General features: G+C 38.1%; 3 protein-coding genes across 3 annotated transcripts; all 3 read left to right on the top strand.

Moving 5' to 3' along the window:
- The first annotated feature begins 1,029 nt into the window (after positions 1-1,029).
- LOC101106199 (hemoglobin fetal subunit beta) lies at positions 1,030-2,612 on the top strand. Its single transcript, XM_004016241.4, has 3 exons — positions 1,030-1,167; positions 1,297-1,519; positions 2,359-2,612. Exons 1-3 carry the CDS (start codon positions 1,082-1,084, stop codon positions 2,485-2,487), a joined length of 438 nt encoding a protein of 145 aa, XP_004016290.1. The 5' UTR covers positions 1,030-1,081; the 3' UTR covers positions 2,488-2,612.
- Positions 2,489-15,125, top strand: LOC121816646 (olfactory receptor 51V1). The gene is made up of 2 exons (XM_060399986.1): positions 2,489-5,038; positions 6,694-15,125. The coding sequence occupies exon 2, from the start codon at positions 10,681-10,683 to the stop codon at positions 11,623-11,625; it is 945 nt and encodes a 314-aa protein (XP_060255969.1). The 5' UTR covers positions 2,489-5,038; positions 6,694-10,680; the 3' UTR covers positions 11,626-15,125.
- Positions 15,126-19,782: 4,657 nt separating this feature from the next.
- LOC101103422 (olfactory receptor 52Z1P) lies at positions 19,783-26,409 on the top strand. Its single transcript, XM_060399985.1, has one exon. The coding sequence runs from the start codon at positions 23,245-23,247 to the stop codon at positions 24,202-24,204; it is 960 nt and encodes a 319-aa protein (XP_060255968.1). The 5' UTR covers positions 19,783-23,244; the 3' UTR covers positions 24,205-26,409.
- The last annotated feature ends 66 nt before the right edge of the window (positions 26,410-26,475 follow it).

Here is a 26,475-nt window from a genome sequence, read left to right on the forward strand (position 1 = left end):
TGAAAAGTTGTAGATAAAGAAGGATAAATTTTAGTAAAAGAAGATATAAACAAAGTATATAGAGAAAACAGAATTAAAGATGAATTGAAATAGAAGAAATTTTTATGCATACAGTACTCTTAGAGGTTTAGAGAAGACCAAATAATCTGATTCAAGCTGGAATGTCTTTCCACAATTTTATCCCTCCTTTGAAATCACAGAGAAGCTTCTCTGTTCTTCAAGATACTTTCCCAGGTCAGTCCATGAGGAAACAATTTATATGCCTCTATTTAGTTTTTGAACACATTACCTCTCTCAGGATTATTGAAACTTTGGTGGCTTGATTGATTTTTTATTTCTTTGTATTTCTTACTACATGGAGAGGTCTCTATGTTTTCATCTATGGCTTAATGGAGTAGCCGTTTCATAGGAGCTCTTGATCCATACTTATTCTATTTTTCTATCATTATTTATTTGGTCATAAATTAAATTAAGAAAAAATTGAATGAGTAGATAAGCAAATGAATATTTGTTTTCATACCAGAACAATTTAATCCCAAACATGCAAACAAAAGAGATGCATATTTAGAACAGGGGCAGAGGGTTTATCTAGGCTGTCCATGTAATTTTTTTGCATATTCTGAAGTCCCAGGAGATGATCCATCCACATAGTCTTAAGTTGAATCATAGTGGACAAATTCTTTCCACTTTCTGGAGCCTGGATTCTTCATTTGTGTAATAAGAAAATTGAGGAGGTGGGTTCCAAGAGGTTACCTCGTTGTGACTCTAAAATCTCTACAAGCAAACTTGCTAAGGAAGATGATTTTAGTAGCAATGTGTATTGCTGGAATGACTGAGACCTAGAAATGCCCAGAAAGAGGGCTGATGGTCTCAAGTCAGTGCCAGGAAGACCAAGGAGACGTATGACTGTCATCATTCAAGCCTCACCCTGTGGAACCACACCTTGGCCTGAGCCAATCTGCTCACAGAAGCAGGGAGGGCAGGAGGCAGGGCTAAGCATAAAAGGAAGAGCCGGGCCAGCTGCTGCTTACACTTGCTTCTGACACAACTGTGTTCACTAGCAGCTACACAAACAGACACCATGCTGACTGCTGAGGAGAAGGCTTCTGTCATCTCCCTATTTGCCAAGGTGAACGTGGAAGAAGTCGGTGGTGAGGCCCTGGGCAGGTAGGTATCCTGCTTACTAGACAGGTTTAAGGAGAGTGAAATGCACCTGGGCATGTGAGGACTGAGCCGTTCCCTGAGATTCTGAAAGCTGCTGACTTCCTCTGACCTTGTGCTGTTTTCTCCTCTTAGGCTGCTGGTTGTCTACCCCTGGACTCAGAGGTTCTTCGAGCACTTTGGGGACTTGTCCTCTGCTGATGCCATTTTGGGCAACCCTAAGGTGAAGGGCCATGGCAAGAAGGTGCTAAACTCCTTTAGTGAGGGCCTGAAGCAACTTGATGACCTCAAGGGTGCCTTTGCGTCACTGAGTGAGCTGCACTGTGATAAGCTGCACGTGGATCCTGAGAACTTCAGGGTGAGTTTGTGGAGTCCTCAATATTCTCCTTCTTCTTTTTATGGTCAAGCTCATGTCATGGGGAGAGGGCTGAATGGCAGGACGTGGTTTAAAATGGAGAAGATGTATTCTGGTTAGAGTGTTAAGGACTTCTGGTTAGAGTGTTAAGAACCATTTAGATTCTTTTAACCTCTTTGCTCTTGCCTGGAAATCCCATGGGTGGAGGAGCCTGGTAGGCTGCAGTCCATGGGATTGCTAAGAGTCAGACATGACTGAGCGACGTCACTTTCACTTTTCACTTTCATGCATTGGAGAAGGAAATGGCAACCCACTTCAGTGTTCTTGCCTGGAGAATCCCGGGATGGGGGAGCCTGGTGGGCTGCCGTCTATGGGGTCGCACAGAGTCGGACATGACTGAAGCGACTTAGCAGCAACCTCTTTGCTCACAATAATCATTTCTTCAGATTCATTCTTGTTCTCTGTTGTCTGCAATGTCTTCTCTTTTTAATTATACTCTTTGAGTGTTCAATTTCAAAAAAGACTTCATCTACTTTAAAAATGATATTTAATATTTTCCCCTTATCTGTTCCTTTCAAGGGATAAAATGTTGTATTGCTTTTTGAAATGATTCAAAATAATAAAAATGATAACAAGTTCTGGATTAAGATAGAAAGAGAGAAACATTTCTAAATATAAATTCAACCTGATATGGGTAGCTTCACATCAGCAGTAGCATCTATACTTCAGTCATCTTTGTGCTAATATCCTAGGGGCACAGCTTGGGATGAATCTGAAATACTCTGAATCTAACCTGGGTAACTGCACTAACCCTGCCCTTGCTTAATGTCTTTTCCACACAGCTCCTGGGCAATGTGCTTGTGGTTGTGCTGGCTCGCCGCTTTGGAGGTGAATTCACTCCGGAGCTGCAGGCTAACTTTCAGAAGGTGGTGACTGGTGTTGCCAATGCCCTGGCCCACAGATATCACTAAGCTCCCCTTCCTGATTTCCAGGAAATGTTATGTCATCCTCAGAGCCCAAAAACTGAATATGGAAAAATTATGAAGCGTTTTGAGCATCTGGCCTTTGCCTAATAAAGACACTTATTTTCATTGCACTGGTGTATTTTAATTATTTCACTGTCTCTTACTCAGATGGGCACATGGGAGAGCAAAGCACTGAAGACATAAATGAAGGGCTCAGTTGAGACTTTGAGAAAATGTATCAGTATATTGGACCCCATGAAAAGAGTGGTTGTAAACAGCTAATGTTATTGGAAAACAGGCTCTGCTCCTTTAGTCTTACTCTTCGTGCAATTCAAGTTGCAGCTTGATTTGGGAGTTAGATCATTGGTATATTTTATTTAAACAAATTATGTTATTTATCCTTTCTTGTAAATGTCTTCTCTCTCTCTAATTGTCCAGAACCTCACTGAAATCCATTAGGTTCTTCTGCCTAAAGACGCCACTGTTTAAAATTTTCTTTAGGCATTTTACTGTCCCCATTGCTCCCCTCCCCTGACCTCTTTGTATCCTAGTTTTCTCTGTCATCTTATAAAGATCTACCTGAAGGATCCTTCTGTCCTGGATTCTAGAAATGACATATGAATTTTGAGTAATCCTTGTTCCTTCTTGCATCCTAATTCTGAATCTCAGCTCAGTTCAGTTCAGTGGCTCAGCTGTGCATGATTCTTTGCGATCCCATGGACTGCAAGGGGAGGTAGTTATGCTCTCACTTTGCTTGTATTATAATGTGATAAATATTGGATTGATGAGAATGTAAAAAGGGACTTGTGACTTGATAGTCACTGCTGTCTTGCAATCCTTTCATGGGATTCCACTAAACAGAATTCCATTCTCCCCAGGATGCTTTAGCATCTATATCACGGAAGTGACTAGAGGTCTGCCCTCTTTACCCAGTCTCTGATGGTTTCTCCGCCTTTGTAGTCATTAACATAGGGTTACCAGAAGCAACATATGCCAGTTATCCGGATACTTGATTCTGGAGATGATTTATGAATTTTTTGTAATCTTTGTTTCCCCTGGCATTTTAATTCGGAATCTCTGCTCAGTTCAGTCCAGTGGCTCAGTTGTGTACGATTCTTTGTGACCCCACGGACTGCAGCATGCCAGCCTTCCCTGTCCATCACAAACTCCTGGAGCTTGCTCAAATTCATGTCCATTGAGTTGGCGATGCCATTCAATCATCTCATCCTCTGTCATCCCCTTCTCTTGCCTTCAGTGTTTCCCAGCATCAGGGGCTTTTCCAATGAGTCAATTCTTCACATTAGGTGGCCAAAGTATTGAAGCTTCAGCTTCAGCATCAGTCCTTCCAATGAATATTCAGGACTGATATCCTTCAGGTTTGACTGGTTTGATCTCCTTGCAGTCCAAGGGACTCTCAAGAGTCTTCTCCAACATCACAGTTCAAAAGCATCAGTTCTTCAGCAGTCGCCTTTCTTCATTGTCCAACTCTCACATCCATACATGACTACTGGAAAAACCATAGCTTTGACTAGATGGACATTTGTTGGTAAAGTAATGTCTCTGTTTTTCAATATGCTGTCTAGATTTGTCATAGCTTTTCTTTCAAGGAGGAAGCATCTTTGAATTTCATAGCTACAGTCACCATCTTCAGTAACTTTGGAGCCCTGTTTCCATTGTTTCCCTGTATATTTGCCATCAAGTGATGGGACCAGATAAGACCAGATGGTCTTAGTTATTTGAATGTTCATTTTTAAGCCAGCTCTTTCACTCTCCCCTTTCACTTTCATCAAGAGGCTCTTTAGCTCCTCTTATCTGAGTTTATTGATATTTCTCCCAGCAATCTTGATTCCAGCTTGTGCTTTATCCAGCCTGACATTTTGCATAATGTATTTGGCATAGAAGTTAAATAAGCAAGGTGACAATACACAGTCTTGATATACTCCTTTCCCTATTCTGAATCTAGCTGGGGAGGTTCTGAAAGTAATGCATCTAACAAGTGACTGTAAATGAGTATACAAGGCTTTTACGAGATCTGAGGATGAAGCCCTTGCTATGAAAGGGGTGGTAAAGATAAGCAGTATAGACAATTGTCCAGAAGACAAGACAAAAGTCAGAAAAGAAAAGGAAGATAGCATAGGCCAAATCACTGATGAATAATGTCTTTGTGTATTCTGAGAATTTCAGGTAAACAGGAAAGACAACTGAAGCAAAACTGCCTGGGATAGAATAGAATAGATTATAAATTTTGGTGAACACAGTGGAGCATATTCTTAAAGTTAAAAATTCACAGGCAAGAGGATACAATTCAGCCATTACTCACAAGATGTTTGCACTGCCAACTGACAAGTATAGCAAGATAGTTTAACAGCTTAGTACATTATTTTGAAATCATACAGCCAGGGTTGAAAAAAACATTACTACTTATTAGCTCTCACCTTGTGAAAAATGTACTGTCAGTTTGGTACATAAAGATGTCATTTTTAAGTTTTGCAGGAAAATGAAGAAAAAAGTCTCAACACAATTCCATACTTTGACTTTTAACACAAGTTAATGTCAGGTGAGAATTTACAAAGAGTAAGTTGACTCATTTAACATCTCTTCTTAAATGCAAAACATCTCAGGCTGGGGTGGCAATATTGAAGAGTAGAGAATTTGGGTTTTTTTTTTTTTTAATGGATATTAACAACAAGGCAACCATGCTAGCAGCATCTATGTCTAGAAGGAAGTTGAATTACTTTCAACTTTTAAAGTTGAAAGAAACAACAAGTTAAAGAAAAGTCTCTTATTTTTAAGTCAAAGATTTCAGGGGGTCAAATCAGAGATGAAAATGTAATGGTAGGAAGCAGTCTGAGAACTGTCCAGTTGAAATAACACAGGGCACAAAAAAGAGACAAAGATATCCAATAATATAAAAATGTCTATCAGTTGGCTGATGCATAGATCATCAAATGCCCTCTTATATTTTGCTGTTGCTGAGTAGTTTCAAGGACAGCTAACAAGAGCATGGATGCTCATTTATGCTAAGTCCAATCAGATCATACAAATCCTGATGAGAACTTCTTAAACACCCAGATGACCACAGTTAGATGCACCCTGCAACATAATTTTTTATCATGCTTTCTAAGTAATGGATAGTCATTTTTCAATACTCATTCATTTTAAGAATATTATTTATAGATCTTATACAATACGTAGTAAGTAAAATAATATGCTGTGCTTAGTCACTCAGTCATGTCCGACTCTTTGTCCCCGTGGACTGTGGCCCACCAGGCACCTCTGTCCATGGCAATTCTCCAGGCAGGAATACTGGAGTGGGTTGCCATGTCCTTCTTCAGGAGATCTTCCTGACCCAAGAATGGAACTGAGTCTCCTGAATTACAGGTGGATTCTTTACCAGCTGAGCTACCATAAATACGTGTAAATATACATATAGGTATGTAAACATACATAGGTACAGATATGTAAACATACATAAAGATAGTATATAATAAAGGAGAACATTCAAGAAATGAATAGTTATAGTCATTCACGTAAACTGTGATTTTAAGACTATTCTAGATTTGTGGCAAATAAGCTGTCTCTTATGCAAATATATTTACAACCCCTGAACATCTAGTTCTCTAGACTAAGCTTATAAAGGGTTCTTATCTTTTCAGTCATTCTAAAACTCTTAAATACTTGTTCTGACCTATATTTACTCAATTTGGAACAAATCTGCCTTATTCATTTTATTCATTTTTGGGGCTTCCCTGGTGGCTCAGATGGCAAAGAATCCACCTGCAAAGTGAGAGACCTGGATTCGATCCCTGGAAAAGAGGTGGGAAGATCCCCTGGAGTGGAGCATGGCCATCCAGTACAATATTCTTGCCTGGAGAATCCCCATAGACAGAGGAGCCTGGGGGGCTACAGTCCATGGGGGTCGCAAAGAGTTTGACAGGACTGACCTACCAAGCAAATTATGCATCTTTGAAGAAAGGGAAACTTTCACAGCCTGCTTCTGCCCCCTGCTGGGATCATGAGAATCATCTATTTAAGAGTGACATTATCATGAATTTTTCGAGGCAGGTCCAGTGTGGGTGTCATTAAACAATTACGCTGAAGTACAAGCAAAAGTCTGGATTGTCCTGGAATACAGAGTTGTTCATTCAATGTAATTATAAAGATACTGACTTTTAGACTTAACACTCTCCCTCTGTGCCTTTGGCTTTCCAGGTGGCGCAAGTGGTAAAGAATCCATCTGCCGATGCAGGAGGTGCAAGAGACCTAGGCTCCATCTCTGGGTTGGGAAGATCCCCTGGGGTGAAAAATGGCAATCCACTCAAATATTCCGCCGGGAAAAATCTCATCAACAGAGAAGCCTGGCAGGCTACAGTCCACAGGGTTGCAAAAAGTCAGATACAACTACAGTCCACAGGGTTGCAAAAAGTCAGATACAACTGAGCGACTAACACTTCTTATGCCTTTAGGTTAAGCAAGGATTGTTGGTCATTACCTATTCCAAAAAAAGTCATGAAGTAATCACATAGGGAATTATTTCCAAAGGACAGAAAAAAAGTACCATAGGTGTCTGAACACATAAGTCTGTTTAAACTGTAGAATATAAGAAAAGACTGCCCTAAAAATAGTTTTCTGTTTAACCAGTCCCAGATATGCTTCCAAATCAGCATTCCAGACAAAGAGCACAGAGGAAGTCCATGATCCTATCGTTACATTGGATGGAAACTCACCTATGCTTGTCCTCTCCAGTGTATTTTATGTCAGACATTATTCTGGTTGCCCAAAATTCAGAAAGAAGTATTCTTCACCCTGACTTTGTGGTGGTCACATAACACAGCATGATGTTTGGGGAAATAATGGGTCTCTTCTATTCCTCTTGGTACAGATGAGGCATCTAACATCTCTGAATACTTTCCCCACGGAATCTTCATTTATCATTCTCATTAACACTGTACTTTCCTGGCTCCCATCCTACATCTCAAACAGAATTTTAAAAAATTTCCAACATTTATTACTCTTCTGTTGCTGTCATGTTAATATTCTCTTTGGCAGTACCATTAACATTCATGGCTTGTCTGAAGAAGCTTGACAGAGAGTATTTTCTTTCAGTGCAGGCCTACATTCACAGAATAGTTGCATCTTTTGGCATCAATCCCAGGGTAAACCCTATATGTCTGGATCACGCTAGGCACAATAGGAATCATACTCAAAATTTGTATTTTATGACCAAGATCAGCAAGAATTTCTAGGATGGAATCTGTTTTATATATCATATAAATCTTATATATGATGACCCAAGATTGAAAATGTGTGGCCAACAGGGATCAGATATGAGTACCTTAAGATATGAGTGCTTAGGTCTCATGGCAACTATTTACAAACTTGTCTTGTTTTTAATCCTTTTGTAAGGTGTGAAGCTCTTATTTCACAGATAAAATTCATTAATAAAATATTTCTTTGATAAATGTTCACTCTATTCTAAATCTCATTTTATATATCAGTGATCAGGAGAAAACAAACAAACAAACAGACAAACATAACTCCTGGTCTTCTAGAACTTCCAGTAGATCTAAGGGACAATCAGCATATAGCAAATATTATAAATATCAAGCAGGATATTGCGATGAGAGTGACTTCTTTGAGAAAATGGAACCAATAATGGCAGGGTCATAAAAATCACCCTAGAGAAGCAACATTGAACTGAAGCCTGAATGATTAAAGGAGATTTTGCACAAAAAACTTGAATTAAATAATTCTAAGCAGATAAAAGATCAAGGTCAAAGATACTGAGACAGGAATACTCTTAATTTGCTTTGAGGAAGAGAAAGATGCCTAGAGATTAGGGAGTGAAGCCAACAATGGTCCTTGATGTAGAAGTAGATCCATGATAAATAACTTGCATTTTATTTTAAGAGCATAAGAATCCACCAGAATGTTTTTTTAAACAAAGGCTTATGCTATCTAGTAGAGTTTTGTAGAAAAGCAGTCTGGCTCCTCTGCTTTTTTAGAGACAAGAGCAAAAACAATTAAGCTGGCTAGCAAATTATTACAATAACCACAGAAAAGATGTTATGAACCAAGATACTGGGAATATACAGGTCTACTGGTGGAAAGCGAGCAGGTTCAGGGTATGTTTTAGGGTAGAAATGATAGAGACTGATAAAGGATTTGATGGAGAGGGGAGGAATAGCAAGAATGGTTCTAGAATTTTTGTAAGCAATTGTGTAGTTGGTGGAGTCATTCTGTGATATTCGGAGGAAATAGGGAGATAATTATTTAGGGGGAGGATGAAGTACTTAATTGCCATAATTATAACTTTTAGATTAAATACCGAAGTGGAGATATCAAGGAGACAATTATATCGATGAGTCTAAAATCACAGAAGGAGTAAAAACTTAGCCTTGTAAATTTCAAGCTACTATAGTGAGTAAAAATTGACACTCTCTTCACTTTCAGGAAACTTACAGTTTACTGTGTAATGGAAACCTTAGTGAAATAAGTCATCTAATGAATATTAAATTATAAATTGAGTGAGTTATACAAAGATGAATGTATGTTACCAAAATAATAAGTAATTGGAGAATATCTGTCCAAGTTAAGGGGCTTCCTGAAAAGTGATGTTTCAGATGAAAAAATGGAAGATTGTTTGAAAAAGAGAATAAAGAGGTTGGGGAGAAGCTGGAGAGACACATTTTGGCAGAGAGAACATCAAGAGAAACATCTTGTGAAAAAAAAAGCAGTGGTGGTTGTGAAAAATAAATATGTTCAAAGAAAGTCCAGGCACTCAATAAAGAAAATATACTAAAAATAGTGAACTAAGTTATCTAATGTTGAGAGGGGCTTGCTTGTGCTTATGCCTAGTCGCTCAGTCTTGCACAACTCTTTACAACCTTTTGGACTGTAGCCCACCAGGCTCCCATGTCTATGGGATTTTTTGGGCAAGAATACTGGAGTGGGTTGCCATTTCCTTTTCCAGTGGATCTTCCCAGTCCAAGGACTGAACCCACATCTCCTGTGTTTCCTGAACTGCAGGTGGATTCTTTACCCATTGAGCTGTGGGGGAAGCTCAGGGCAAGAAATAAAAATGGATAGGCTCCTAAAAGAAGTTGCCTGATGAGACTGGTATGATAAAGATAAAGGATAGGCTATAAATGGAAGCCAGAATCTGAAGCTACTTTAACATGTTGGAATAATGAACATGTTTCCTAATCAAATATGAAAGTCAATATAAAGTTTTAAGCACCTGCCTACATGATACGAGCCATTAAATCTTTGCAATGACTTCCAGGGCCAGAATTCAAATCAGGATAATAATGTGAAAAACAAGGCAATCAATTCTGCTGCAAAGAGGCCTTTAGATTTAGTTATTCGACATTGGCCTTCTGATCTTTAGAACGACAGTTTCTAAGGAAGAGAAAATAATTGCTCATCCTTTCAATAAGTGCCTATTAAATGAATACTTAGCCAACTGATGACATGAATGAACAGTGGGTGGAGAACTCTGGGTTGATGTCAGAGGCAAAGTGTCTTCAACCTGAGTCTCCAAGTCACAGGAGCACACATGGGCTGAACACCCCAGAGGGTAAAATCTCCCATGGGAAATCACTTGCCACAGATTTCACGCATAAATATTCCTCTTGGCTTATCACTAAGGTTGAAAAACTAATTTCTGGCTACGTCATTTAGAGTGGGAGAAAACAGAAACATTTCCACTCAGTACTATTTGGAGGAAAATACGCTTGGAAACAGCACAAATGGAGAAATATGGGTGCAGAGTGACGACTTTATAGCACTCTTCATTCTAAATGCTTTATGAGTTGGAAGGAGAAAACTAAGAATTCTTTCGAGAATCTTTCTCAATTTTATAGGGATACCATCTCACCAGCACCCCTGGGAAAATGTCCCAGAAAACATATCCTTTCCAAAAATTAATTTCCTGCTCCAGTCTGTTCACAGGTGTCTTCTAAGGTATCTCTGCCAGGGGATGAATAATGACACTTAAATGACATCAGGAGAACACCCTTCTCTTCCAGCCAACAGATAATATGCCTCTAAAGGACAGAGTTGCCTGACTACATTATATAAAGTTAGTTAACTTTTAGCATAATTTTGTTTACTTAGAAATTCTACCTCATCTGAAATCAGAGCATTCTCTTTGAAAAGTTCTTTCTTGCTGCCTCGAAAAATTATCTCAGATCCAGAATGATAGCTTTAGTGAGCCCCAACACTAATTCCTCCTCCTTCCTTCTCACGGGATTTTCAGGTCTGGAGCAGCTGTATCCCTGGATCTCTGTTCCCTTCTCCACCATTTATGCTGTTGTTCTTTTGGGTAACTGCCTGGTGCTGTATGTAATCTGGACTGAACCTAGCCTGCATCAACCCATGTTCTACTTCCTGGCCATGCTGGCTATCACTGATTTGTGCATGGGACTGTCCACAGTGAACACAGTGCTAGGGATCCTGTTGGGGCTGATTCGAGAGATCAGCCTGGATTCCTGCATTACCCAGGCCTATTTCATCCACGGTCTGTCCTTCATGGAATCCTCTGTTCTCCTAACTATGGCCTTTGACCGGTACATTGCAATTTGCAATCCACTGCGTTATTCCTCCATCCTGACTAATTCCAGAATTATCAAAATCGGACTCACCATCTTAGGTAGGAGTTTCTTCTTTATTACACCCCCTATCATCTGTTTGAAATACTTCCACTACTGCCATCCCCACATCCTCTCTCACTCATTCTGCCTGCACCAAGACCTTCTCCGCCTAGCCTGCTCAGACATTCGATTCAATAGCTACTATGCCCTGATGCTGGTTATTTGCACACTATTGTTGGATGCTGTACTTATCCTCTTCTCCTATGTCCTGATTCTTAAGTCAGTTCTGGCAATTGCCTCTCGGGAGGAACGGCATAAGTCATTTCAGACGTGCATCTCCCACATTTGCGCTGTCCTCGTGTTCTACATTCCTATCATTAGCCTTACAATGGTGCACCGATTTGGCAAGCATCTCTCCCCAATGGTCCATGTCCTTACGGGCAACATCTACATCCTTTTTCCACCTTTGATGAACCCTATCATCTACAGTGTCAAGATCCAACAGATTCGTAGAAGAATGCTCAGACTCTTTTCTCTAAAAATATGTTGAGATATTACAGTGTTCAAAAAACAAAATAACACCAGTAAAAATAAACAAGCAAACATCAATACAAAAGTACACTTTGTTTTAATTAAGACTTTAGCCCTGAACCCATGATCCTTGATTTTAAAACACACTTTAAATGTAGAGAATCACCTCAAACAAGTTCCATCCTAGCCTATGTCTTGGAAGTCAGCTGTTTTTAGGGATGGAGGTGGGAGATTCTATCTGACGCATTCCATGGATTCCTTCTAAATTTGTGTAAACAAGACAGACATAGGTAATGCCATAATTGTGACCATATTAAAAAATGTATAAACCTATTTAACGTACCCAGAATGGCTTTTTGAGCACTTTTTTGCATGGAAACAAAGTAAGATTCAAATACTTGGTCTTTTAGTTTCAAAAGTGGGTAACTTGAAGCATTTTTGATTATCTGAGATTCAGTTACTTAATCTTTAAAATGGGGAAAGTACCCAACTGACAGAAATTTTGTGATGATTGTCTGGGCCAGAATTGTCCACTAGCATTTTTCATAGTGAATAGAGGGGGAGGAGATGGAAGTAGTGACAGATTTTCTCTTCTTGGGCCCTAAAATTACTGCAGATGGTGATGGCAACCATGAAACTAGAAGACAGTTGCTTCTTGGTAGGAAAGCTGTAAGAAAATGTAGACGGTGCGTTAAAAAGCAAGGATATCACTTTGCCAACAAAGGTCTGCATAGTCAAGGCTATGGTCTTTCTGGTAGCCATGCATGGATGTGAGAGCTGGACCATAAAGAAGGCAGAGTACCAAAGAATTGATGCTTCCAAACTGTGGTGCTGGAGAAGACTCTTGATAGACTCTTGGAATGCAAGGGTATGAAACCAGTCAATCTAAAAGGAAATCAACTCTGAATACTCTTTGGAAGGACAGATGCTGAAGCTGAAGTTCCAATAATTTGACCACCTGCTTCGAACTGTTGACTCATTGGAAAAGACCCTGATGCTGGGAAAGATTGAAGGCAGGAGAAGAGGGCAACAGAGGATGAAATGGTTGGATAACATCACTGACGCAATGGGCATGAACTTGGGCCAACTCTGGGAGATGGTGAAGGACAGGGAAGTCTGGCATGCTACAGTTTATGGGGCAGTGAAGAGTCAGACATGACTTAGTGACTGAACAGCAACAATAATTTTTCTACAATGATAAAGATGTTCTCTAAAATAGAGTAATAAATACAAACACAGACTACTAGCTGCATATGGCTACTGAACACTTGAAATGTAAGTAGTAAAACTGGGCAACTACATATTCAACTCTGTTTTATTGTGGTTAATGTGCTTAACCACTTAGTTGTGTCTGATTGTTCAGCCCTTAGGACTGTAGCCCACCAGGCTCCTCAGTCCATGGAATTCTCCAGGCAAGAATACTGGAATGGGTTGCTAGTCCCTTCTCCAGGAGATCTTCTTGACCCAGGGCTTGAACTCATGTTTCTTGTGTCTCCTGGACTGCAGGTGGTTCTTTACCTGCTGAGCCATTGGGGAAGCCCCATTTGATTGTGTTTTATATATATTTAAATGTTAAAAGGCCATTACATTGGACAATGCAGTGGCTACTGCATTAAACAGTGTAGATCTAGAATGTAAAGAGGGCATATAACAAAATATGACTTTGGATTTTACTTGTACCATATCTAATTTAAATTGTTATATTTTATATAACACTTGTTATTTTTATATGCAGACGTACTTGTTACATTTTATATGCAGACTTCACTGCCATTGTCATTGGGCTGGAAGCCAATTTTGTTTTGAATCTTTAAAGATCTAAAGAGGTGAATGTGAAACTGCTTACCACTGATTTTGAGTTCAAATGTAAATTAACACAGGTTCTCTTCTAAATAATTTAGTTATGTTTTCAAAAGAAGGAACACAAGAGTCACTTAGATATCTGTGCAGGGACAAATAGGACAATTAGTTCAGTAATTCTATAATCTCATAGGAGGGATCAGAGCTATTATTCCATAGAATCTAGAAACCTAGCTTCCAAGGACTAAAAAACCTTTTATCTATGAATTCAGCAGTCCCTCCCTGGGGCTGCTATCAGTCTGGTAGCCTGAAGAGCCAATGAGAAACAATGACCTTTTAGGAGTTGACATGACTTTATCATAAAGCCTAAAAGATATAATCCAGCTTGGGTAAGAAATACTTCTAAAACAGTGAGTTTAAACAAAATAGGTTCTCTTCTTTTTTCCTTTTGCTATAGGTAGACTGCCATGTCATTGCACTGCTCCCTAAAATGAAATCATAACAAATCATGAGAAAGCTAAAAGAGCTGGGGTGTGGAGACAGAAGTAGGGTATAGGAAATTAGAAAGTCTCGGCTCAGCAGGTATTCATTTAGCTCTCATATCAAAAAGTTAAGGTCCAGAATGGGAGAGATTAGTGATTCTTACAAATGACAGAACATGGCCATGGATTCAAAATGTGATTTTAGTAAAAAGTAATCTGCTATAATAAATTCATAATCAGATACTCACTGTACACTATACCTCCTGATTTTTCTAAAGTGATCTTATTGTTAAATATACAAAGGATTTTCTACAGGAGGCTATGTTTCTGTTCCTTGGGATCTTTGTGACCATTACTTGAAAAAGGAAAAATCTGATAGAGTGATAAATAGAGACTTCCAGAGGAGGAAAATTAAAATGCATCATTTTCTAGAATGTTTCTGATTAAAACTTTAAAAATAATATCAACTCAGCCAAGAGCTCTTTTGCAGTGGGAATTTATATCTTAAAACTTTTCTACCAAAAGTGTGGTTTCTAATCCTGTAGCCTCAGCACCATCTGGGAGCTCGTAAAAAATGTGGAATCTTGGGCTCTAGTCTTCCTACCGAATCAGAATCTGTATGAGTGCTTGCTTTTGCCTATGGCTTTATTTGATGAGTTTGGATATATATCAGACACCAATGATACTATCACCACAGTCAAGGTAATAGACATGTCTGTCACCTCCAAAAGTTTCTTTGTATCTTTTGTGTGTTTATTTGTTCATTTTGTTATAAGAACACAATATGAGACTTACCTTCTCAGGCATAAAACACCATGTTGTAAAACTTCAAACACTAAATATGTGCAGTTTTTGTATAGCAATTATACCTCAATAAAACTGTGAAAAAATGGATTTATTTAAATTTTAGCTATGTCTCAACTTTGCCCAGAATCCTAGAATGACTTTATTAATTTCTTTGGGAAATGTCCTTTGGTTCTTCTGGTATGCTGTCTTCCTCTTTGAAGTAGGTCAATAAACCTCATTATGTCAGATTAGTTTGTTTCTGGTGTTTTTTACATCTTCATATGTCATATCAAGTCATGTTTTGTTCAGTCTTTAAGTTTTATGTATTTATTTCTACCAAATAGCATACCAGTTATTCCCCATACTATATGAACACACTACTATAACTTTGAAAAACTATTAATCAAATATGTTTTATATGTGCATTACTTAATAAATGCATTTTTCTTTAGCTGTGATCTTCATTCTCCATCTATTACCATGTCCGTCTATCTTATCTTGTTACTGAAAAACAGCCACCAATGTATTTCATTGCATCTTTCTCCCCTGATAACTTTCCCTCATTCAGATCTGAGTACTCAAGGAAAGACAAGTGAAGTGAAACTCACTCAGTCGTGTCTGACTCCTTGTGACCCCATGGAGTATGTAGTCCATGGAAGTCTCCAGGCTAGAATACTGGAGTGGGTAGCTATTCCCTTTCCAGAGGATCTCCCAGCCCAGGGGTTGAACCCAGTTCTGCATTGCAGGCAGATTCTTTACCAGCTGAGCCACCAGGGAAGCCCTCATTTTGCCTATAAGTGAGCAGTTATGGAGGATCAAAGGCTCAGACTCTCCTCTAATAGCTTCCTTTGCTTAAGCAAAAGGGAAAAAAGGGAAAGGAAAACTCTCATACAGAGGTGGATGTCGCCAGAGTGAACCTCACCATTCTGGATGTGAGGCCACTTGGAAATGCAAGCCTGAGTGTCTCAGAGCCCTATGTTGCTTGGGACAGGACACAGTTAGTTAACATCTAGGAGCAGTGTCAGGAAAACCTGCGTTCAAGGAAAGATAAATAGTGAATAATTTATGTTTGACAATAAATTATCCATACATCCATCTGCTTATTTTTATGTAGCTGTTACAAACAAGGATATAGATCAATATTCTTGATTTACGGATTCTTAAATCCCTAAATGATTTCTTAATTGAAACCTATGATTTTTTCTGTGAAAAAATAAGATGCTAAATAAGACATGTAGTATCTCCCAACTGGGATAACGTGCTCAGATAAAGTTTTCATGTCTCTAAGCACAGACAAAGGGGTAAAATGTCTCCATCCTGATCACATTGGAAATCATCAGAAGGAGGAAAAAAAGATGACTAACATTTGCTTTTTGATTTGTTATAATGAGCATGCATCACTCTTTTAATTAAACAAATCTAATAAAACATATTAAATTAAAAAAAGACAAAATAAAGGATTGAAATTTGTCCTTTTTAATATAAGCAGTTGCACTGGCCCCTATGCTCGTTTGTCTATGTAAAGCCTAAATTTTACAATATATTCGAAAAAGCACAAACCTCCTTAAGCCTTACAGATAGTCCTTGTATATTTTTCCTCAGAACAGGTTACCTAATAACCTTAAGTTCCTTATAGTAGCAAATCTAAGAGATACTACATTAGTGATTCTTCCCAGATAAAGATCCTCAGGAAAGTGATTTACAAAGAACAAGTGGACAGAATAGTTGCTATCACTAAACGTATTCTTCACTGTGTCAGAACAAATGACTTCGAGAAAAATTCAAGACTTCTGAATTACTGCTCCCAATCACTGAAAAACGATACATTTTACTAATGAAAAGGAAATAGTTATGCTTTTTTGTCTAATACAAACTCCCAGCAGCATTGTCTTAAGAATGAAATGAAGGAAGGTATCCAGTTATGTCCAAATTAGCTATCCCAAGTAAGGACTATCTGGGGTTCCTTTCTAACCGTTCCCTTTTTAGGTCCTATAGGAAATTGAAAGTTTAATGAGAATTCTCTCACTTTCTAACTGAAGAACTAGCATTCAGGACTCTATTTGCCTATCAAACAGTTCCCCAGAGTCAGTTTTGATCATCTTAAATGCTAAAACAGATTTAGAGCTAAAATTCCCATCAGTTCAATATCAACATATAGAAAGCTTAAGCCCAACGAATTTCTATCACTACCTTAGTTACAAAACCATGATTCCTTATCTGTCTCTTGAAATCCACAGAATTTTGATACCTGAAGCTTCTGGCTGCATGACTTGATCTAAAGTGATGGCAAAATCTGACATGAACTAATGTAAGGATATTTATCATCTTTATTTATCCTGCATAGCTAAATATTCATAGGCCCTTTGAAGTAATGTCAATCTATTGAATTAGGATGAAATCATCAAGATCCCAGTTATATGATTATATAACATCAAGAATATGATCTTGTAACCTTTCTAAACTCTGGAAAATTATTTTCCTAAAACACACGGCCCAAGAGTTCAGGTAACAGACTATAGGTATCTGTGTGTGAGTGCTCAGTTGCTCATCGTGTCCGGCTCTTTGTGACTCCATGGACATGAGCCCACCAGGCTCCTCTGTCCATGGGATTTCCTAGGCAAGAATACTGGACTGCATTGCCATTTCCTTCTTCAGAGGATCTTCCTGACCCAGGGATCAAATCTGCTTCTTCACCTCTCCTGCATTGCAGGCTAATTCTTTACCTCTGAACCGCCAGGGAAGCCCCGTAGATATCTATGAGAGATTGAACACACTGAAGGTCATGAATAATGATTAATTCATCTCTGTAGGATATTAGTAGAGCTGGATTTTAAACTAGTAAAGGCTCACTGCTATTTTGAGATTATATATCTCTGAAATCATTATTTAACAAAAGCTTTTGGTCAAAAAATGCATAACTTTTCAAGTAAATGGGACAACTAGAGCTATATATTTCCAAAATTTGGAAATATTAAAATAAATCATCAATAGAGCCTATAGCCTCCTCCTCTGGATTATATTCTTTGTTCTTCTGATCACTACCAGATACTCAGATGCAGAGGCCAGTTCTTATGGTCACCTAATTCCTCATTGTTCTTCCTCAATCTCTTTTCCTTTAACATGCTTTGGTTCCCTTAATTGGTTTTCCAAGGGCAAGTGGGCAGATAAGTACTGTTCTTTTTATTCGTCCAGACCCTCAAGGAGAAACTATTCCATTAACCATCATTTATGGTTTCAAAATCTTTTTATGGAAATTATTTGAAATACTGGGAACATTGAGTGTCTGTCCTTTCAAACAGCATTTACACTTGTGTAATAAAATATTATTTTGAAGCACAAACTGGAATCAAGATTGCCGGAAAAAATATTAATAATCTCACATATGCAGATGACACCACCCTTATGGCAGAAAGTGAAGAACTAAAGAGCCTCTTGATGAAAGTGAAAAAAGACAGTGAAAAAGCTGGCTTAAAGCTAAACATTCAGAAAACTAAGATCATGGCATCTGGTCCCACCATTCCATGGCAAATAGATGGGGAAACAATGCAAACAGTGAAAGATTTTATTTTTGGGGGCTCCAAAATCACTGCAGATGGTGACTGCAATCATGAAATTAAAAGACGCTTGCACCTTGGAAGAAAATTTATTACCAACCCAGGCAGCATACTAAAAAGCAGAGACATTACTTTGCCTACAAAGGTCCATCTAGTCAAAGCTATGGTTTTTCCAATAGTCATGTATGGGTGTGAGAGTTGGACTATAAAGAAAGCTGAGCACCGAAGAACTGATGCTTTTGAACTGTGGTGTTGGAGAAGACTCTTAAGAGACCCTTGGACTGCAAGGTGTGCAAACTAGTCAATCCTAAAGGAAATCAGTCCTGAATTTTCATTGGAAGGACAAATCCTGAAGCTAAAACTCCAATATTTTGCTGCCTAATGCAAAGAACTGACTCATTGGAAAAGACCCTGATGCTGGGAAAGATTGGAGGCGGGAGCAGAAAGGGATGACAAAGGATGAGATTGTTGGATGGCATCTCCGACTCAAAGGACGGGTTTGAGTAAGCTCTGGGAGTTGGTGATGGACAGGGAAGCCTGTCTTGCTGCAGTCCATTGGGTCTCAAAGAGTTGGACACGACTGAGTGACTGAGCTGAATGACTGAATAAGATATAGCCTTTCTTAGCCAGTGAGTACAAAATGTCTAGGTAACTTATTGGATGATTCAGGTACTAGCTTAGCACTGATTGTCCAATCAAAGTCAGCTAATGGTCAGGCATCATATCTATAGGAAATTTACACTTATATAGGTAAAAAATTTTTCCCGGAACTCCTTGCTAAATATCAGCATATAATGGCATTTGGAAAGATCCACTTGAAGAAGGTAATGAGAAAACATCTTCCTCCACAAATATCTTTCATCTGCATGGAGTCAGTTTTGAGTTCCATCTATCAAGGAATTTGTTTTCACCTCTGCTTTCCTCCATCTGGATCCCTCAAAGGATGAAAGGGATCTCTGCAGTAGCTGAATAGTATTTCTGGAACTGTGATGCTGGCAGATTCTCTGTGATGCTGACAAATCCTACCATGTGACCAATGAAAGAGGGGGGAAGCCAAAGAGCCTTCAATTTTCAAGGTAAATAAGATGACAAAATCCAATTTTAAATGCCTTCTCGACAGTGTATAGTTCTTCAATATGTGGCATTGACAACTCAAATTTTCAGATGCCTCCATGGAGACAAGAAATCATTGCTGTGGTCTGAGTCTCTGACATAAAGGAAACTTGGATATTTAGCAGTATGTTTTAACTAGGTTATCCAAGAGTTCTCACCAGAACAAAAGCCACACGCATTGTAAAGCAAGAGAAAATAAGAGTGCTTCTCCCTGAGGGTTATGTACTAGAGCCAGCTCCAAATTATCTCTGTGAGAGGAGTTAAATTCAGTTCCCTGGGGGTGATGATCTTGGGTTTGAGAGATGCTTAGAAGGAGATATAAATAGACTGTTCCAGATTTCCTATTTAGGTTTGGGGCAACTCAACTAGTTAAATATCTTCAGGAGCTTAGAAAGTATAGGTAAGTAAACTGAGTAATGTTTAGTGAAAACATGTAGAAAAAGATAGCAGGAAAAAAAAGCCAGCAAACCGCAGAAACAGCTCCTTCTTTCCAGAACTTAAATATCTTGCATTTCTTTCAACTCTGACCTATGAAATATTAGACATTAATTGTATGTGATCTGCAATTGAAGTTTCTTTGTGTTTGTTTTATTTTTTTAATGGGCACTCTGCGAAGAGCAGAAATATATTTTTTTTCTTTTAAAATCTGTTGATGTCGTTTTTCTTTGATATGAAGATTTGAATGTTGTGTTTAGAAGATTAAGCTTATGTTCCAAAAGTTAAAAACAAGGTTCACTAGTTAAACAAGCTTAGTAATTAAGTATAACATGTATATGCACATGCATGTAAATATATGCATGGATTTTTCCACAGAATTTAGTGAATATGAAATATATGTCAGGTTCTGGCCTAGGCAGATTAATAAACTGAAAGAGAGAGTATAACTGCCTTCTGTATGTAACAAAGATGTTGCATCAGCGATGGAACAAGAATAAGACTCCATTTCTAAGCTCAAGTGTTCATGACTATGCTGAATCACCTTCACCTTACAAAAGTAAAATGCCAGATTTGGAGTGGAAATTACCAATTGAGACCATATGTCTAGTATAAGAAAATAAGTCTTGGTCTTTCTGGGTACCTTAAACCAGTTCAGTAGCTGTTTAGTGGATCATAAGACTGAAGTCTAGAAAATTAAGCTTCTTCAAAGTAACACTTGTCTTGGTCTTAATGATGATAATTTTGCATGTGCCCTAGTTTCATGTTTTGAGGATAAAAATATATCTGAGTTATATATCAACCACCATAAAATACTAACTATGGAATTTATTCATATTTTTAAAATCGAAGTATAGTTGATTTACAATGCTGTATTATTTTCAAGAGGACTGTGAAGTGATTCAGTTTTATATACATATACATATATATTTCATATTCTTTTCCATCAGAGGTTATTGCAAGATGTTGAGTATAGTTCCCTGTCCTACATAGTAGGTCTTTTTGGTTTATCTATTTTATATATAGTATTCTGTATATGTTATTCCCAAACTACTAATTTATCTCTCCCCATTCCCCCTCTCCCAACCCCTGCCCTTCATTCCCCTTAGGTAATCATAAATTTTCTGTGTCTGTGATTCACTCATATTTTAATTGATGTTTATTTGTAGATATCTTACTAAACTTCAAATTAAGTAACTTGTTTACTAGTCATGTAGTTTGAATATGACTTCACCATTCTATGTGGCCCTAGAACTATACTGTTTCTATTGACCACATGCTGCCTGTGTGCACATGTTCAGGCCCAGTCAGATTATGCTATCAGTAATATTGCAAAGTAATACCCTGATCCCCAGACCTACAAATTAATAACTGTAGGTTGTAAGACTACAATTAAAGCAGATCATGGATGACCCCAAAGATAACCAGGGCAGTTAGAAGAAAGATAGGAAAATTTGTTTTCCTTCCTTCCCATCTTCATTTCTGTGTTTCCTTCAATCACATGTCTCTTCTCTCCCTCATCTCTAACGTTCTGATGAAGCCCAACTCTAAACCCCCACCGTATAACTATACTTTACTCATGTACAGGGCTCTGGCATAGATATGTGCCAGACACACTGCAAAATTAACCTTTACTCTCACTCTCTGAAATATAAAAATCTATCTTAAAAGAAATTTTGAGCAGTTAATTTTGGCTATATGTTAAATGGTTGAATAATTGAATAATTGGTTTATGTAATTAAAAAGTAGATCCATAGACATAAGAATCTCAAATTTATTCCAGAATTTTTAAAAAATCACGTATCAGTTAAGAAAAGGCCTAATGGGATGACTATTCGAGTATTTTATATTCTAAACTGTAACTCAAGAAACAGGGGTCTGAGCATTCTAATCAGTCAGTCACAAAGTTGCTCAGTCATATCCAACTCTTTGCGACCCCACGGATTGTAGCCAGCTAGGCTCCTCTGTCCATGGGACTCTCCAGGCAAGAATACTGGAGTGAGTAGCCATTCCCTGCTCCAGGGGATCTTTCCAACCCAGGGATTGAACCAAGGTCTCCAACATTGCAGGTGGATTCTTTACCATCTGAGCCTCCAGGGAAGTCCAGTAGTTTAAATTGGAACATTCCAATAGTATAAAGCAATAGGTCAGGATATGGAACACCTAATAAAAATAAACATAGTAAAGTATACTGTTCAATGATTAATATACTGAACTGCAGTAGAATCAAGGGGTGAAGAGGTATTTGTTTCTAAAGCTCACATGCCTTCTCAGAAAATAAGAAATTTAACTAACTTTGATTTGAGAATAGGGACTAGGGAAGAATGTAATCCACTTGTTTTATACATGTGTCTATAACTACACTTGAAGCTATAGGTTTATGTGTATACACACACACACACACACACACACACACACACACACACACACTGTATCTCCCAGGCTGCCTTTTGACTCTGCATCTTCCTTGCTTCTATCCACTTTCCTTTGGGACTAAGGAAAATTTTGATCAACAAATAACACCCTTCACTTTTTCTAAAGGACTGTGGACCCTTGCTTTATAATGTGAAATCATTGTGATTTGCTGTTGTGATATTTAGAAATACAAAATATATAGTCTAATTTTCAATCAGTGATAGAAGTGAGACAGAATATATATTTTTTCCTTTACCAAATGCTAGGAAAATTCATCTAAGAAGCCAAGTCAGTCTGGCATTGTACATAGTTTAAGTTTTCAATGTGCATCCTACAATTTCAAGAAGTGTATTGAAGGATCAGGATCAATCTGATTCACTTGTGTATCCTCAATGCCTGACATAGGGCTTAGCATCAAGCTGGTGGTTCATTAATGTTGAAGAGGGCATATACCTTGAAACCTATTTTGTCAAACTCTAGTTCCTTCCCTCTTCCATAAACTGTATACTTCAGTTTACCATCTGTCTATTTTTCTCAGGGACATGATCAGCGAACATTTTGATAACATGTTTTTGTAACTAGTTTTATTTTGATAGATTGCGTTAGATGGTGGTTTAGTTCAAAGCTTCCAAATTCACTTTGGCTGAGTTTAAGTCCAGTGGGACCTACAGCAAGAGTCTAAAAGCTTTGGAAAATTTTTTTTTTCCATCTTATAGGGATAACAGTAGCCATGTTATGGATTATCATAAAAGTATTTTCAACAGGTTAAGGTGAAAACTTAATAAGTTAATATATGTAAAGTATTATGATGCATATTACACTTTTACTAAATATTAACTGATAGCCTTTTCAAGATACAAGATTCAATTATTCCATGGAGGGAATCAAGAGTGCAATTTTAGGCTAGTTAATCTATCTTACTGTCCTTTCATAGTAACAAATCAGAAAAGAAATCTGATCAGACATCACAGGGATTAAGGTGGTGCACCTGAACCTGAGCTCAGCCCTATGGTCTTTCCCTGAAGGTCCTGGGTCTGGAATAAGCAGTCACAGATGGCTCCTTCCTCTTACAATTACACCAGTCCTCAGGATATGTGGTACATCCTGATTGGAATCCCAGGACTAGAAGATGTGCACACCTGGATCTCCATCCCCATCTGTTTTATGTACATTGTTGCTATTGTAGGTAACCTCTTCTTGATCTTCCTGATTGTGACCGAGCAGCGTCTCCATGAGCCCATGTATCTCTTCCTTTCCATGCTGGCTTTAGCAGATGTCCTGCTCGCCACATCCACAGCTCCCAAGATGCTGGCCATCTTCTGGTTCCACTCCATGAACATATCCTTTGGTAGCTGTGTATCCCAGATGTTCTTCATACATTTCATCTTTGTGGCAGAATCTGCTATTCTCCTGGCCATGGCATTTGACCGCTATGTGGCCATCTGTTATCCACTGAGATACACTGCGATCTTAACCTCCTCAGCCATTGGGAAGATTGGCATAGCAGCTGTGGTCAGGAGCTTTATTGTATGTTTTCCATTCATCTTTCTGGTACATCGACTTAGATACTGTGGGAGAAACATCATTCCCCATTCCTACTGTGAGCACATGGGCATTGCCAGATTGGCCTGTGACAATATCAATATCAACATCATTTATGGCTTGACTGTGGCCCTGCTGTCTACAGGACTGGATATAATGCTCATCATTATGTCCTACACAACGATCCTTCGCACAGTGTTTCAGATCCCTTCCTGGACTGCGAGATTTAAGGCCCTTAGCACATGTGGTTCCCACATCTGTGTCATACTTATGTTCTATGCTCCAGCATTCTTTTCATTTTTTGCCCATCGGTTTGGGGGTAAAACCATTCCTCATCACATCCATATCTTAGTAGCAAACCTCTACATGGTGGTGCCCCCAATGTTCAACCCCATTATCTATGGGATAAAGACCAAACAGATTCAGGACCGAGTAATTTTATTTTTCTCCCCCATCAGCATATGTTGTTAAAAAAAAAAAAAGGCTAAATATTGGGTATTTCTGAATAAAACACTCACTGCCTAAAAGTCTGTTTCAGTGAGGAATGGGAATAAACGAAATTCACAAAAAACATTAAAACACACCAAAAACTGTTAGGATCTGCCCCAAAATGCCAATGCCAGTGCATTTTTCCTTAAGTTCTTCAAGAGTTTAGAAAAGAATATTTTAAATTAATGTCATTTTCAATTCTCCTAGCTAAACATTCTATTATCATGTCTTTTAACTTATTCTTAAGGACACATAAAGAACAGTGAACCAGAGAAATATATTTTAGGACTCAACCCAGACAGGTTTTTCGTGTATAGATCGGGGGAGTAGTAGTGGTGAAAGGCTGTACGTTTTTTATAAACATTCTGCTGAAATTCTGATAAAGTAAATTCAGCTGAAATACAAAACATTCCTGCTGAAGTCAGCAAATACTTGGATGAGTAGCATGAAGCCACCATATTATAGTTATTTTTGTCTGTACCTGTTTCTTAAGTTAAAACATGAGTTCTGAAATCAGATATTTTCTAATTCACTAATATCTTATAAAGTCTAGTATAAAAAATAAGTACATGGTATATTTTGAGTTAATTTTTCTACATATTGGGGATTTCAGGCCCAAATCATCAAGGAAGATTTCATGGAGGAACTAGAAGATTGGAAAGGCTTATACCCAGGATAAAAAAAAAAAAGGCAATTAAAGATCAGAATATTTACCCAGAATCTTGTATAAAAGAGGCTTTAAACACACCAAATATAATTATCTATAAATTGTGTCTGAGTAAGTGAGTGAAGTCGCTCAATTGTGTCTGACTCTTTGCGACCCTGTGGACTGTAGCCTACCAGGCTTCTCTGTCCAAGGGATTCTCCAGGCAAGAATACTGGATTGGGTTACCATTTCCTTCCCCAGGGGATCTTTCCGACCCAGGGATCGAACTCAGGTTTCCCGCATTGGAGGCAGACGCTTGTGTCTAGATTTCACCTAATTCCTTCTTTTTTATTAAGCATTTTTATAGTCTCTGCTTTTTCAAGACCTAATATCCTGTCATGAGAATGTGAAATTTGACATTACTTGGGGCTTCCCTTGTGGCTCAGACAGTAAAGAATCTGCCTGCAATGCAGGAGACCTGGATTCCTTCCCTGGATAGGGAAGATCCCCTGGAGAAGGGAATGGCTACTCACTCCAGTATTCTTGCCTGGAAAAGCCCATGGACAGAGGAGACTGGTGGGCTACAGTCCATGGGATCAAAAGAGTCAGATATGACTAACCAACTAACACTTTCACACTTTTTTCAATTTTACACTTAAATAAATAAATAAAAGCTTTGAGGCATTCTTTTGAATATTTGCAAATTTTCCAGTTATTTTCCTCTTTTTCTATAACATACCTATATATAGTAGTCAACATAAGAAGTGAAAAGATGTTTCCTTGACCTTTGAAGTCCTGAATTATGATTTGACATATATTATATTCATTTTAATTTCAGCAAGGGAGTATATTTTAGGGATGATATTTTAGTATCTGTCTTACTGGTTTGATAATTAAATAAATACATCATATAAGGAATTTAGCATTTAATTTTTTTTAATTTGGAGCATGATAATAACTGTTATGAATATAGACACTAAAAACCCAATTCACCAAACTGAATCTAGCCCAACTGCCAATAATCTATAGAAAAATGACTTCACAGAAAATGACATTAAATAAAATCTTGACAAGAGTTGCAACAAAGACACTTCTGGTTCAGTGGAAAGCTCTTCAAGGAATGAAGGGCAGGACGAGAATAAACAGATTCCAGCATGATGACAAAATATTTGTTTAAGTGGCATAAATCTTAAAACACAAAGTTTCTTTATACTTGATTACAGCAGTAGAGAAATAAGAAAAATGCCAATTTCACATCTAGAATGTATAAAATATAACAAGAATTTAAAAAAAAACACTTGAATCAATATTTCACTGTTAAAGAAACTTTCAGCTTGAGGGTTTAGGTGTTTGTAGATGCTAGAAAGGAATTAGGATATTGTTGGCTGTGCTTCTCTCCGAAATTCATCTCTGAACTGTTGTCTTGGAATTTTTGAAGGGGCCTGTGTTCATTGTATATTGTTCATTATTAGGTTAATAATTCTCTTTGAAATGACCTATAAATTCAATGTAATGTAAGCCCAATTAAATACATATTGAAATACATGTCTGATGTTTCTGAGAATAGTCATGCTTGGCTAATTGCTCCTGGAAGAGTCCTGACTCAT

Source organism: Ovis aries, chromosome 15 (assembly GCF_016772045.2).
Source record: "Ovis aries strain OAR_USU_Benz2616 breed Rambouillet chromosome 15, ARS-UI_Ramb_v3.0, whole genome shotgun sequence".
In the NCBI taxonomy this organism is placed as follows: Eukaryota; Metazoa; Chordata; class Mammalia; order Artiodactyla; family Bovidae; genus Ovis; species Ovis aries.

Bases quoted from the DNA above. Each gene is read 5' to 3' on its own strand.
- LOC101106199 (XM_004016241.4), top strand. From the start codon at position 1,082: ATGCTGACTGCTGAGGAGAAGGCTTCTGTCATCTCCCTATTTGCCAAG. The intron at 1,168-1,296 runs GTAGGTATCCTG...TTCTCCTCTTAG, and splicing joins GGTGGTGAGGCCCTGGGCAG to GCTGCTGGTTGTCTACCCCT. The intron at 1,520-2,358 runs GTGAGTTTGTGG...TTTTCCACACAG, and splicing joins TGGATCCTGAGAACTTCAGG to CTCCTGGGCAATGTGCTTGT.
- LOC121816646 (XM_060399986.1), top strand. From the start codon at position 10,681: ATGATAGCTTTAGTGAGCCCCAACACTAATTCCTCCTCCTTCCTTCTC.
- LOC101103422 (XM_060399985.1), top strand. From the start codon at position 23,245: ATGGCTCCTTCCTCTTACAATTACACCAGTCCTCAGGATATGTGGTAC.